The 15363-nt window shown below is 29.8% G+C and overlaps 1 protein-coding gene across 3 annotated transcripts; it reads left to right on the plus strand.

Annotated features, from left to right (window-relative positions):
- Positions 1-1422: 1422 nt before the first annotated feature.
- On the plus strand, positions 1423-4384 carry LOC108489621 (GATA transcription factor 8-like). Of its 3 annotated transcripts, none has more exons than XM_017794286.2 (4): positions 1423-1596; positions 2064-2145; positions 2577-2859; positions 3189-4384. In XM_017794286.2, the coding sequence occupies exons 3-4, from the start codon at positions 2620-2622 to the stop codon at positions 3960-3962; spliced, it is 1014 nt and encodes a 337-aa protein (XP_017649775.1). In that variant the 5' UTR covers positions 1423-1596; positions 2064-2145; positions 2577-2619; the 3' UTR covers positions 3963-4384. The 3 variants fall into 3 exon arrangements, with proteins under 3 accessions (XP_017649775.1, XP_052876079.1, XP_052876080.1); XM_053020119.1 differs by lacking the exon at positions 1423-1596 and adding an exon at positions 1605-1807; XM_053020120.1 differs by lacking the exon at positions 1423-1596 and adding an exon at positions 1638-1670.
- Positions 4385-15363: the final 10979 nt, after the last annotated feature.

Here is a 15363-nt window from a genome sequence, read left to right on the forward strand (position 1 = left end):
TTTTAACTTAAAAGTCTTGAGATATTTTTAGATACTTTTAAGAGAAATTTGTAAAGTATCACTCACTTAAAGTCGAAAGACCCTTCAGCAAAATCGTTATTGTCCTCCAATAGGGAATTGTTTTTCAACTCTATTAAAAACTTATTCGGTTTTATAGAGTGATTTTATCAATAATTTAAGAGCCTAAAGATGCATCTTACTCATAAAGTGGAAGCATCTTGTTTGATGCCTGAACAAACTGAGCCATGCACAATCGTGCACGGTTGAACTCAAACCCATGCACCATAGTTAGCTTAAACAACAATTAACTCCTTATAAGCTACATGGCATGAGTTCACAATGGTGGGCACAGTTTGCCTATTCAAACACTTAGTGAGATATTTTTTACTTACTAAACTCGCTACTTCTTCAAATTCTCGATAAAATTACTTTGCGAATTTATTCGAGTTCTCAATAGAGTCAATAAACAAAACTTGCATAGGAAACAATAATAGATTTGTTGAAATTCGGCCAAATTCAAACGAACGACACTTCTCCAAAAGAAGTAGCAAATCCATAAAAAATAATTATTTTAGCAAAAATAAAAAGAATATAAAATATCCAATTAATTTACTTGGTTTTAAAAAAATCTTGGGTATATATAAAAACCGCGTTAGGTTAATTGACAAAAGAGAAAATAAAAGTTGTATTTTTATGGGAAATAGGTGGCAAATCTAATCCACACGGGAATTTTAAACTCCAAGTAAAACAAACCCCACGCGCAGTTTTCTATTTCCACGTCAACAGTCCCAATGATAATTTGCCACGCAAGCCAAATTCGGTGTACTTCCAGCCACGTCTTATTTACACGCGCTACTTGTTTCTTTTGACTTAGGGTAGTTAAAAAATTAAGGGGTAAATTAAGTTGGTCATGGTAATTAAGTCTGAAATTTACTTCAAAGTTTATTATAATTAAATTTAATAATTAAATATCGATTGAGTCTTAATTGATTAGTATAAATATTATTATTAATATAAGAGGATGTACATTCAAATATGTTGAAACGTATTTTTACTAATAATTTATTAAATACTATCCTATTATAAAAATATATAATTAACTATTTTCTTAAATTCATGAAATATAAATATTTTAGGTAAACTTATGATTCTTAATTCACTCATGAAACTAAAAACAAAACCTTTCTTATGATTGAACTAACAAAACGAACTCGTAATTAAATATGTAAATAGTGCTCTAATAAAGTTCACGTTTTTGCCTCCATTTTATTCAAACAAATTATTTTTTAAAATTTTGTAAAAAACCCCAAAATTTGATTTTTTTTTTCTTGATATCTTTTAATTTTTAATTGAAAACCTTGGGTGGAAAAAAAATTGAAAATCTAGAAAAAAAAAAGAAAGGATGGGACCCAAAAGGAGTAATAAAAAGAGAGAGAAGCCTTGAAGATGAAGACATAAAGAAGAGTAAAAGACAGCTAGCAATGAAGGAAAGGATGCTGAGTGCTGACCTACCATAAATCCTCCCTTCCCTCTCCTTTTTATCCTTTGTTTCCCTTTCTCTCTCCCCTTCAATTTTCCTCTCTTTCTTCTTCAAAGGTATTATTTTCTCTCCTCATTGCCTTTGCTCACACTATTACTCATTTACATGACTGATTTTGGACCAATATGAAGTTGGGTTTTTGGAACTTGTTTCATTGGAGTTGAAAGTTTTGATCTTTTTGAACATTGGGTTTCTCAATGAGTTCTTGTTTTGGTGGGAAATTGGGAATTTTTTGAATTCTTTTTAGCTCCAAGTTTAACATTTTCAGTGAGTTTTGTTGGTTTTTAAAATTGGGTTTGTTGTTACATTGGAAATTTTAGTGTCGGCAGGGAGTATGGTGTTCAATTTTGGGTCCAAAAATCATTTCTTTTTCCATGAATGATACCCTGTTTGGTAGTTGAGAAAACAGAGGAATTGAAACTGAATTTTTGAGAAGTGGTTTTCATTAGCTCAAAAAGTTTATTTCAGCTAGCATTGTAGTCTTTTATGTGCTAACAATTTCACTTTTTTTTTTTGGTTGCAGGTATCTCGAACAATTCTCTTCATTTTCCGGGAAAATTATCTCCTGTTTCCCCAGAAAAGTTTTGCTCACTTAGTAACGAAAGGTTTGCTTCATAATCCCTCCATTTTTTTGTTCACTTTTGAAAATAGAATTTTAAAAATCAATAATCCTCCCACCACCTTAAAAAAAAAAACAAATTTTAGCTAGCATTGGACCACCTTGCACTAACTTAGAAAATTTTAATTTTTACTTCACCTTCCATTTGAGCAAATAAAATAAAAAATTTTGGAACATAAAAACAAATTTGTATTACAAAAAAAAAAAAAAAATCTCAAATACTTCCAAATTTCAATTCAAAATTGCTCAAATTTGAAATTTCAATTTTCAAAATTGTATTTTTCAAAAAAATTCTTATGCTAACATGCGCCACACGGCTCAATCATTTTAGCAGTGCCCGCTTTTCAATAAAGAGAGACATTCACATGCAAAATTAACATTATTAATAATAAATTTTACATTTTCTTTTCTTGACAGGTTTATAAATTTCTTAGAGAGAAATTATTAACATAAAGAAACCATGATTGGACCAACCAACTTCATCGACGAGATAGATTGCGGCAGCTTCTTCGACCACATAGACGATCTCCTCGACTTCCCTAACGAGGATGTCGAAGCTGGTTTCTCCGCCGCTGATTCCGCCATCAACGCCGCCGCTTTTCCCAGCATTTGGACTGCTCACTCCGAGTCATTCCCGGGTTCTGACTCAGTTTTTTCCAACAACAGCGCTTCCGACCTCTCCGCCGAACTCTCTGTTCCGGTTAGTGTCTTAAAGTCCATATCACCCAAGATTAAAGTTTAGATTTTTTTTGAAAAAAATATTATTTTTATGATATCTGATTGTCGGCTACATTGGTCGAAAAAAAGTGGAATACAGCCAACAGTTTTGCATTATTTGAAGGCATAATTATTGCTTCGGTTATGTAAGTCACATGATTTGTCATGTGATTAGTTATGCATGCCTTTGTTGGAAAATATAATGTTTATGTGTTGTGGGGTCCACTTAATTGGTACTTAAATAATACTTTTTTGGACAAATATTTTTAATTTAATTTAATTTTCGTCCATTATTTTTGATTGATTTTGCAGTATGAAGACATCGTTCAATTGGAGTGGTTGTCAAACTTTGTTGAAGATTCAAATTGTGGAGCAAGCTTGACAATTAAGAAACAAGAGCCTAATTCAAACAATAAGGACTCACCATCCCATCATGATCATGATCACCATCAATTCCAGACATCCAGTCCGGTTTCGGTCCTCGAAAGCAGCAGCTCTTACTCCGGCGAGAAACCGGTTGCCGCCCCCGGGAAGTGCGGACGTGCGCGTAGCAAACGTCCCCGTCCCGCTACTTTCAACCCTCGTTCAGCGATTCAGCTTATCTCCCCGTCTTCGTCCGTCAATGACAACGACGTTCCTCAGTCGTTGTTTGTCCCCAAGGTGCCATCGGACTCCGAGAACCACGCTGAGTCTCGGCTTCTGATCAAGTTGCCACGACAAGTTAACCCGGAACACAAGAAGAAAAAGAAGATCAAGTTGACACTCCCAGCACCACCACCACCACCTACTGATAACAACACTACTCCAAATCCATCTGTTAGGAAATGCATGCATTGTGAGATAACAAAGACACCTCAATGGAGGGCAGGACCAATGGGACCGAAAACCCTTTGCAATGCATGCGGAGTCCGGTATAAATCCGGCAGGCTCTTTCCCGAGTACCGACCGGCTGCGAGTCCGACGTTTATCCCGTCGGTGCACTCGAATTCTCATAAGAAAGTGCTGGAAATGAGAACCAAATGTGGGACAGCTGATGTACCAGAAATGATCCCAAATAAAAGCAACCCAGCACTAGATTACATATGAAGGGAGGGCTTTGGAGAATTTTGGAACCCTAATGTTGATGGGGTTAAAACTTTCACAATGTTTCCCCCATCCCAATCTCTTTTAATCTTTTTTTATGTGTTTATTTTTGTTATTGTTATTTTTATCTCTTTGTTCATTGTTTTATTTTTGTATAGGGTTGGAAATGGGGGGGAAATTGGAGCAATACATGACAAATATTTTAGAATTGTAGAGAGGGGTTTTAATGAGAGAAAGAGAAAGGGTTTAGGGGAAAATGGAAGGTTTTAAGAGTAGCAAAAGTTGTAGGTTTTTTTAGTAATGAGTAGGTCCTTCAAAGGTTATTAATTATTGGAGTCTTTATTTTCTTTTTAATTTTTTTTTTCTTCCTATTTGGGGATTCTTTTTGCAGTGAAAAAAAAAATCATCTAAATTTCCCTTTTAAATGCTTAATTTCTATACTTTTTGTGTTTCTTTCTTCATTAACAATGAAATATAAGTGAAATGAAAAATAATTCATATTTAAGCCTTTGGGATTCTAGCAAATGGTAGTTGGACTTTTTTAGAAATTACCCATTTTGAGGAAAAGGAGACCACAAAATTGTTAAAAATAATATCATTTGAGTGATAAAACCCAAAAATTTAGAAAATGAAAACAAGCCATTAAAAGACATTCTTGAATTTCAAGCAAGAGTAAGGCTTCACATTGATATCATAGTTGATCAACCAAATTGGACCCAGAAGTCCCTTATAATCTAAGTTAAGAAAATGTTAACTTTTGTTAAAACACACACCCCAAATTTGTTGATCAAATCACTAGTGAAATTTCAAAATATTTATGTTCAAGTTTTTATATGATATCAATATCTTGTTCGATAAATGAATTAGCTAAGTTGTAATCATTAGTATGGTTGTTATGAAGGGATTTGGCAAAATGTCTCAATCCTCCTAATCTCACTCAATGCTACCAAACTAGAGGCAAAATAAATGAAGGGTTTTTACCTTGATTGTATAGGAAATGATTAGTAATATTAAAAAGCATGGGAAAAATTGAAAATAAAATCAATGAATGGCAGTTGCTTTCATTATTTTTAAAGTTGATTTGGACATTCTAATCATATGGTTTGATACTTGTTGGGGGGATTCTTATTTTAAAGTAATGCTTGCATTTTGAACAAAAATTTTGAAATTTGATAGGACAATATACCACCAATTGAGAATTGTGTCAATTCTATCACCAACCACATAAAATTGCCTCCTTACCTTTTATGAATGTTGTTCAATCAACTAATCCAGGCTGTGATTAATGTTGAGAGGGCAGCAGTTTTGGTCAAATTTAGGGTTCATCTTAACATTATTTATATATTTTAAGTTATTTTTAATAAAATTTTATAATCTCATGACTCTAATATTAATATTAATAAAATTGAATTGAAATGTTCTTACTTACAAATTTTACAACTTGACGGAATCCAAAACTAGTTTGTTCTATCCTTAGCATTTTAGATCATGTTGTTGGTTATTTAGGATTTTTTTCATGAATTCTAGTGTTTGGTCCATTGGTCAATGATATTTATCTTCATCTTCACATTATGGGATCAATTAACAAGAAATGTTTATTAATGATGTATGTGGTAGTAATTTACTCTTGTCAATAGATCATCAAGAGGAGCATTTAGATTAAACGAGATATAATGGTCAAATCTTTTTTCTAAAAACAACTTATACACCATTAATACTTCTATATACGCACGCATTACTAACAGGTAATTTATGCGACTCAAACCCATAATATGAGTATAAAAGTAAACACCGTTAACCAATAAATACAGATTCGAAATACAATGTTGAATTGAATTTTTGTTTTCCTAAATCCACCTAAGGGGATTCATCCGCTGCCAAAACGTTTGTTAATGAGACCAATTATCTTAGGGCATATGCAAGAATATTGGATGAATAGAACATAAAGACATCTTAGAGCAAGAGAAATGCTATTTATGCGAGTTAGAATAGATTAATATGCGCAAAATGAAGTGTTTAATTTGTATGTAGGTTAGGAATACATAGAACCTCTGGCTAACCCCATATGTTAAAGGCTAAGAAATAAATCCTAATTGTCTAAATAGGAATATAGTTAGTCTCTAGTGGGGAAGATAAATAGTGCAAGGCTACTAATTGATTGGATTGAAAATTGATTGAAATATCGATTCAAAGAGAATAATTAGATAGATTAATTGACCTGTAAACCATTTAGAATTAGTTGAATTGAAAAAAAATCAATTGAACTGATAACTAAACTAATTTCCTTTATTTTTAAATACTTTTTTTTCATGCTAATCTGGGTTTTGCTTAAATAATTACAAATTTAGAACAAGACGTAAAATCATATGTGCAAGCAGTCATGTTCAATGACTAACAGGGATATAGGCCCAAATATAGTCCACCAAATGGGTGGAATTATATTTCATTAAAGAAAAGAGAACTTATAGATTGTACTGTGTTTGATGCATGATCATGGGTCGGGTTGGTTGACCTAAAATTTTAGTTTCGGGTCTAGTTTGGTAAAAAAAAATAGGCCTAAAATTCTACCAAGCTTAGCCTAGATTAAAAATGCTAAACTAGAGCCTGACCCAACCCGCCTATATTAATTTTTATATAAAAATAAATTTAAAAATATAATACATAAAATACATCAAAATAAATGTTTCCTAAGGAATTGGAAATAAATTAAAAAAGTCTTTATATTTAAATAACACTAAGATAGTTGCAACTTAGTAAGTAAATATCTCTAAAATAGTAACAAAATTAATAATAAAATAATAGTTATACAATATCCAAATAATAATAACAAAATAGTAGCAATATAATAATAGAATGATAGCAAAAAACAACGAAACAATAGCAAAAAGCAGCGAAACAACAACAAAACTAATTTGGGTTGGGCAAAAAATCCTACTTGAGGCCTTGTCCATTTAAAAAACGGACCTTAATTTTTTTTCCAGGCCCATTTCTTGAGCTTGTATTTTTTCCTAAGCTTTCTGACTTTTTGAGTGGGCCTAGACGAGTAGTCAGACCCATGATTAGGTCCAATTTGATATAACGGGTGAAGATTTATAGTACACAATAATATGGATAATTTACATTTTAAGCCATTGAATTTAAGTAGGTCACTACATTTGACTTCATTTGAATTTTTATTGCTAACAATTTAGGTCACTCATGCAAACTCCATTAAGTAAGGTAGCTCGACATTTCAACACAAAATCTCAAAGTTGACCCTCTTTAGAAAATAAAGCACCATTGCACATAAAGTCCATGATTACATCAAAATTATTTAATAAAAATAGAATAAATAACTTAATAAAAGTTTTTTTTTTCTCCTAAATAATAGGAAATTGATACTAAATTGAATGACCCATAATATAAATTACCCATCAGAACGTGTTGGGCCAGACTGAGCCATTATGGACCATAATTGTACTCATTTATAGCCAACCCAAGCTCCCACAACACCCCACATTGTGCCCAATAGTCAAGACTGTAGCTTAGTGGGCCTTCTAAACATTTTGTTCCCCTTAAAATGCAACAATTAAACCTTTCTGGTCATAGTTTGAGATGTCATTAAATTAAATTAAATTAAATTTGAAGTGGATAGGATAAATTTATTTTATTAGCAACTGAAAAAGTGAAAATCTGAATCAATGAAGTGGTAGTGGTACCATATTTGTATTGGATTAATGAGCTATTTGGTTAATTGATGGAAACTTAATAAGGAGCCGCTCTTCATAGGTAGAACAGGTCATTGCCTTAATTGAAAGCTGATTAAATTAATTAAAAGTTCACAATGCCAAATGAGAAATTAATGCTAAAATTAATATAAAGGGAAAGTTGACTGCATTAAAGTGAGTTTTTAAGGTGAAAGGGAAGGCGGCACGGCCTCCGGTGCGGCTTTGTCAGCAGCCTCTCCGCCATATGTGTTGTACCACACATGTTTGTATTCAATGTTTTTGGAACTAAGCAACCCACCTTTCATTATTTCTTATTTATTTATTTATTTAATCTGATGTCAAAAATGTTTTTTTTATTTTGATATATTTTATGTTCGTTTTATGATCTATTTTCGAAACTTATAATTGTTTTTCCATTACTTTTAAGATGTTAAAATGTACAAAGAACCTATCTCAAAAAGTTACATTAACTATTAGTTAATTATGTAAATAAGATGAATTAAATTTTAAACATGCGAAAGACTTTTTATTTTAAGTATTTATTTTTTAGTAGAATAATAAACTTTACATTTTTATATTTCAGTTTAGACCTTATTCATTTTTAATTAAAATTAATTTCAATATTTAAAAAAAGGGTTAAATTCACAACATTCTAAGTCGGAAATTAATTTAAATCATAATGAAGTCTTTTACCAATGGGTTAGTGATGAAGTGGAACTTAGAAAATTCCAATTCAATTAACGAAATCAATCCTAGCATGACAATGCTTTTATTAATGTGATGATTAATTTATTTAATATTATTTATAAACTTCTTAATTGAATTTGTTTTACAATTTAAGTAATATAAGTTGAGAATTTAATGAATCAAATCATTATAAAATAAAATTGATTTTTTAAAATTTAATTCCTTTTTGGGAAAAACTAAATTAATTCAGTAATTCAATTGAAAACCACATTTTATTTTTCGGCTAACTTAAAATAATAATAAAGTACTGACCTAAGTTCTGTCTCCTTCCACTTGCCAATTACATCTTCACCAATCAATCATCAATGTATTAAAGAGAATATCATAATTTTGTAAATTCATATGTATTTTATTTATTTATTATGTACCTAAATTTGATAATGAAAATTTATTTTTCCTTAAATTTGAAAAATATAAAATTTAATAATGTAATACTTTAAAATTGTGTCACTTCATCACTTAAAAATTAATATATATATATATATATATAAATTTGGACGTGATAATGTGGTGCAATCTTAGAGTGTCACATACAATGTTCTAATAACCGAAGACCAATGGTTGAATTTTTCAGATTACTGGTTATCGATTCAATCAGTTTGATTGGTTCAACTGCTAGACCAACAGTAATTAATTAATTAAAAATTTATAAAAAAATTTAAAAATATTAAATCGGTTCAATTACTAATTTTGTCCCAGTTTTCTCTTTTATTGGTTTTGAGTAGTTTCTGATTCAATCGGTTCAATATTTTTTTGAACCAGTATATCAATTGATTCTCGATTTGACCGACCAATTTGGTCATGTATCAAAAGCACTAATCACATCATCAAATCTTAATAGAATTTAAGTTTAAGGACCAAAATGGATTTAGTTGCTATGTTCAAGTACCAAAAAAAAGTATATGTATTAAAGTGGACCTAATTGCCAAGTTCAAGAGCAAAAAATTATATTATCCCTATTGAAAATGATAAATAAAAGGGCAAGCACAAAAATAGTCGCCCAACTATTTAGTTCGTCTTATTTTGGTCACCCAATTATTATTATTTTATTTAATCATATAATTTTAAATTAAATAATTTAGTCACTCTTGCCATTAACTTAGTAACAAAAGTTTGCTTTTTTTTTTAATTGGCCTAATAATAAATTTAGCGTTTCAATATTTATACATTCTATTAATTTGATCCTAAATTTAAAAAGTTCAACAAATTTACCCTCAATGTTTATAAAATTTATTATTTTAGTTCAAATTTTAAAATTATAAAATATATTTTTTAAATAAATGATACCCGATAGTTCACTTATAATATATGAATTTATACATCGTTAATATATCAAATATAAACCCAACCTTTAAATCAAAATATAAAAGATTTTATTATAATTAAGAATCGCAATACAAAAGATTATGGGTTTTATAAAAGAAAATTTGTGGAATACAAAATTACAATACGATGTGACAAGTGATGAATTTTCTATAATTTTTAGTATAATTAATATCTCATGTTAACTAAATTATTTTCAATTAAAAGGGTACAATATATAAAAGGAGGACAACTATATACATAATACTACGTCGATTTAGATAATGTTTTAGAAGGGTTGATTTTTTATAGTAAATATGTTTAAAAATCGAATTATTGGTTTTGGATGACATTTTATTATTTGAATTTGGTTCTAGTATTATTAAATTAATAAAGCTTATATATATATATATATATATATATATATTTTCAAACACTTAACATTTTAATATATAAATCAATAATTTAGTGTGAAGGAAGAAAACAATGAAATGTATCTCATTTATTAAGGCAAAGAAATCAGAATATTGTTGGTCATGCTAGTGTTGGGTTGGGCAGCAACAGTGAGACAAATGTGTGTGTTATTTTTTCAACTTGTTGATTGCATAATTATTTCAGACATTGGGACCATGAATATTAAATTCGAAAACAATAGAAAACTATATTTTACTTGCCCTTGCCTTTGATTTTAGAATACTCAATAATTACTTCTATATTTAATTGCATTCAGATCTATTTACTTATAATATTATATATATATAACATATTTAGATAATTCTTTTAATTGCTTATAAAATTAAAATTCCTTTTTTTAAAATAGAAAATCCTAAAATATATAATTATAAAAATATATAAAAATTTAAAATTGTATGCATATTCTAAAGCAATAGGTTTAATGAATGCGGACATTTTATCTCTACTCCATTTAGGACCAAGAAGAGGTATAGTAGGAGGCAATGACACCTCATGGATCTTATGTTTTTACATATGTAGCATTCCAAATGGTAACCTTATTAGAGGCGTTGCTAGTATCTGTGAAGTTTATACTAACAGTAATAAGTATACAAAATCATCATGGAATTAAAGAAAATTAGGAAACATATTGTATTATTGCTTATTGAGCTTGTTGAGGTAGTTTATAAGCAGTGTTAAGGAGCAGTGTCTACTGGTGTCTGAGACTATTCTACTCATAAACTTGTCATTCTTGATGTTGGCAAAATCTAGTAATAAAATTCTTAGGTTTTAATCTTTAAAGACATAAGAAAATTGAACCGTGTAAACATATTATTATGTTTTCTATTGTTCTTCATCTATACTTAAAAGCAGTTGGCACTGTTCTTATCATTTGCTCAATTCTGCTTGTAAACCTCATTTTAGAACTTTCAACATTGGTCAAAATGAAGTCATGGACTTAGAAATAATTTGTGTATCACAACACCAAATCCCAACTCACGAGAGTAAATTTAAGGGTAAAGTACACCGACAACCATTTAACTTTGATTAAAATAACAAAACAGTCACTAAACTTTAAAAAGTTACAATTTAATCATTAAATTTTAGAAAAATAATAAATCAGTCGCTAGTAACCATTTTCCGTTACGTTTGAAACGGAAAGCTAACCTGTCATCCCACAGTGTAAACGGCCCCTATTTAAGAATCCTAGCTGGGCTGGACAATAGAAGAAGAAGAAGAAATGGAGATGCAGACCGTGATTTTGTCACTGTAGCTTCAGCTGTCCATTGTGGCAACCACCATTCACGACCATCAGTAAGCCTAGAAACTTTTCAAATTTGACAACAACATTCAAATCCCAAAAGAAAAACCTTAGCTCACTGCCAAAAATAAAGTTCTCTTTTCCCTTTTCTTTGTGCATTCATATGTGTATGTATATTCTGATGATTTTCTGTGTTTAATTTTCTGGAATGAAGGGGAGGGAAATTTTGAAAAAAATAATCTCTAGTTTATTCTTGTTGTGATTGACTGCAAGTGCACTTTACCCTAAATTTAATTCTTTCTAAAGAACACATTTATTCTTAGAGATGGAGAGATAATTTTCCTTTTTTTCGCAATTTTTTTTATCACCAATCTCATGTTGGTTAAACACAATCCATGACCTCTAGTAGTTTTTCGTTTAAATTAAATTCGAAAGAATTTTAACTGCCATGAACGACAGTATTGAAAAACAATATTACAAACCTTGGACAATTCGAAGTGAATAATACACTTTTTATATAGGTCAAAAGTCACAAAACCACATCAAAATTACAAGTCAGGATTCTAACCTTCCGTTCATCCCTATTGCTCTTAAAAAATCCCAATATCTCTTATTGCAAGTTGGTCTCCAGAAATTGCAAGTGGGTCAACATCACCCTCAACAAAACAGGAGGGATGGAAACTCTTACCTGCGTACCAAGATATCCAAGAAAGCCCAGACTCAATCATGATTGTCTAAGATAGCAAGATATATCTCAGTAATTATAATTTTAGTAACAAACATGATATACAAAAATCTGTGATTATATTGTATCGACCAATCACATCTAAAAAACAGAAATTTATTGTAATTACAAAAGAATATAAATTTTTTTTTTATATAACCAAAAGTTTTCTCATTCATTTTACAGTCTAAGATCAGTCTTATTCGAGCCGGGGATAATATTTAGGTACGGTCATTTCAACGATTACAACTTCAGGATTTAGACTTGATCAAATGCTTGGGAAGAAATCCACGTCCACTTCCTCCAACAACTTATTGGTAAATGTAATTATTACCTTAATAATTACACATTCTTACAATTTCTCTATGGTGTCTAAACACACCTTGATTTTCTTACACTATCGGATTATTAATTTCAATGATGGATACATACATCTCAAATATCGTAAAAGAAACAACTCTTTCTCAATGTCATTAACAAAACTACTATTAATGACAGTTAACAATAAATTGATAACATTACTATTTATATAATATTTTTCTAAAATTCGTGACTAAAACATTAACTTATTCAATTATAAAGTGATTAATTTTATAGTTTACCTTATATTTTTTATTAATTGCTTATTCTTCCTCTTTTAAACTTTTAACAATTGAGAATGATTGTAAAATAATATATATATATATATATATATATATTTCTAATTTAAACATAAAAAGTGAACTTAATGAAATTCAATTATATATTAAGCAAATAAGGATCCACAAGTACATAATTGGAGTAGTTTTACACACTTTCATAATTTTTATATAATTAATATTTTAATAATAAAATTATTGATTTTATTAATATAAATGTACTTTATATTTTAAAATTGATCCAATATTTTAGCACATCAATTGAGAATATTATCTTTATTAACATATATTAAATATTTTTAAATTATTATATGTGAAAATAAAAGAAAATATGATGGTCGATTGTTAAAAATTTTATTATGTACACAGTTATGAAATTGTAAATTTACTTTAATTTTACACTACTTTAAATAAATTTAATTACTCCATAAATTTAGAACTTATTTTTTAAAAATTAATTAAAGATATTATTTTTGTGTTGATTTTATTCAATTTATCAAATAGCCCTAAACAAAAATAATTATAACAATTGGAGGGTAAATGGTGAAAAATAATTATAACATAAAATACAGGTAAGGTCTCTAAATTATAGTTAGTTTACGTTTTAGTTACTTAGCTTTAAAAAGTTACAAAATGATTATTAAGCTATTCGAAAGTTTTCATTTAAGTTATTGGGCTATTAAAATCGTTGATGTATGACATTCTCTGTCCACACCGCCTACACCTATTGAAAGCTCTTCTTCCACTTCTCTTCTACAGTTTAGTTTTTTTTTATGAAATAACTTTGAATATCACGAATCTGCAAACCAAAATATAAACAACTTTCTTCTCTAATCTTTGACACTAATCGTCAAATTGACGTGGATCTAAGTTATATTGTTCTACTCATTAGTGGGTACTGATCCATGTACCGATTATCGAATTGTCACTTGGAGCTCGCTAGCCGAACTTTTTATATAAAAAAAAACTTAATAATCTAATGATTTAAATAAAAATTTAAATAGTTTAGTGACATAAATGAAAACTTTCAAATAGATCAATGAACATTTTATAACGTTTGAATTTAAACTGATCAAAATGTAAACTTACTAATAGTTTAATGAGCTTAAGTATAGTTTACCCATAATTATAACAATTATTAAACATTTGTTAAAATATACCTAATTTGTGAACTAAGCAATACTTTAGTGGGGGAGTTACTATAAACGTTAGGTGGTCTAAAGCCTACATAAACATTTAAAGTTCCCCTACTTGAAATGGCAACATCCTAACCATTGAGGCCATTTTCCAAAAGATTTAAGGCTTTACTACTATATAATTTATATCTAAATCCGTTGTAATCTATAATTACCAGTGGTTTGATATCTGAGTTTTTTTTTTAATTTTAATTTAATATTTGAATTTGACTTCAAAGTTTACTTTGATACTTGAGTTTTTTTTGTCCTACTCGATGTTGGCTTCAATATTTAATTTGATGCTGAGCTTTTTTTTTTTGTCCCAATTAAGTATTTGAATTTGTTCGTTGAAGTACATATGTCAAAATTTCATTGGTTTGTTTGGTATGGTTACTAAATTAAACATTAAAGTCAAACTTAGGTACCAAGTTTGTTGAATGTGAGTATCTGCTATGGAGTGTCTCACTCTTCAATAGAAGGTATTGTCCTCGTGAGGGAGTTTTATCTCACGTACTTCGAGAAGAGCCAAAAGGGGTCCATAGAGTTTAAGGAGTGTCTCGAGTAATATAGATATGATCTACAAGTTTACGGGAGAGGTGTCTTTATTGTGCAAAATATTAATTATGCATATTGTGCCTGCAGGGGTTCAAACCATCAACCAAGGCTTAAATGCCTTACCTTTGCATACCTAATACTAGTTAGAGCTAATATCGTTTGGAGCCAAGTGGTAGTTTTATTGTCCACTAAGAATGTAATACCCTTAGCCCGGCCCAATCGTCAAACCTGAGCTACAGGAGGTTACCACACAAGACTTACATAACAAACACATACTTCATAAATACATAGCGAATTGTGTTGCAGACTAATATATGACAGACCAATCTTGCATATCGTCCATTTGCGCATTGAATTTCAGATGGCTAAACTGCGGATTATCCTGTGGATACAAATATTGTGGAAAGTAAGGCAGACATCAAATTTCATAATTTCTTGTCGATACCTAAATGGCAGACTGTTCCTTGGATACCCCACGCTACGGTAGGTCCCGTAAAACTTATAATGCGGAACATAACAAAACCTATATACATGCCACCTAGATTGACCTAAACAAAATCAAAAGTCTACCACAACTTTGGGTGGACAGTGTGAACTTCTTACTGATCCGATGTCACACTCTGAACGTTCGAAGTCTACAAGATAAAAGCAACCTAGGCGTAAGTATTAAGTATATTTAATAAGCTCGTACAAATTTGATAGCTAACTTACCTTACATAATAATTATATGATAATTTAATATGCAAATACAGTTTACCTATCAGGCAACATAATTCGTCACCAAGGTAAGTGCGTATACTTTATCACATACAATATACTGAGTATGCAACATGATGCAATAA

The sequence above is a fragment of the Gossypium arboreum genome, chromosome 10 (assembly GCF_025698485.1).
Source record: "Gossypium arboreum isolate Shixiya-1 chromosome 10, ASM2569848v2, whole genome shotgun sequence".
In the NCBI taxonomy this organism is placed as follows: domain Eukaryota; kingdom Viridiplantae; phylum Streptophyta; class Magnoliopsida; order Malvales; family Malvaceae; genus Gossypium; species Gossypium arboreum.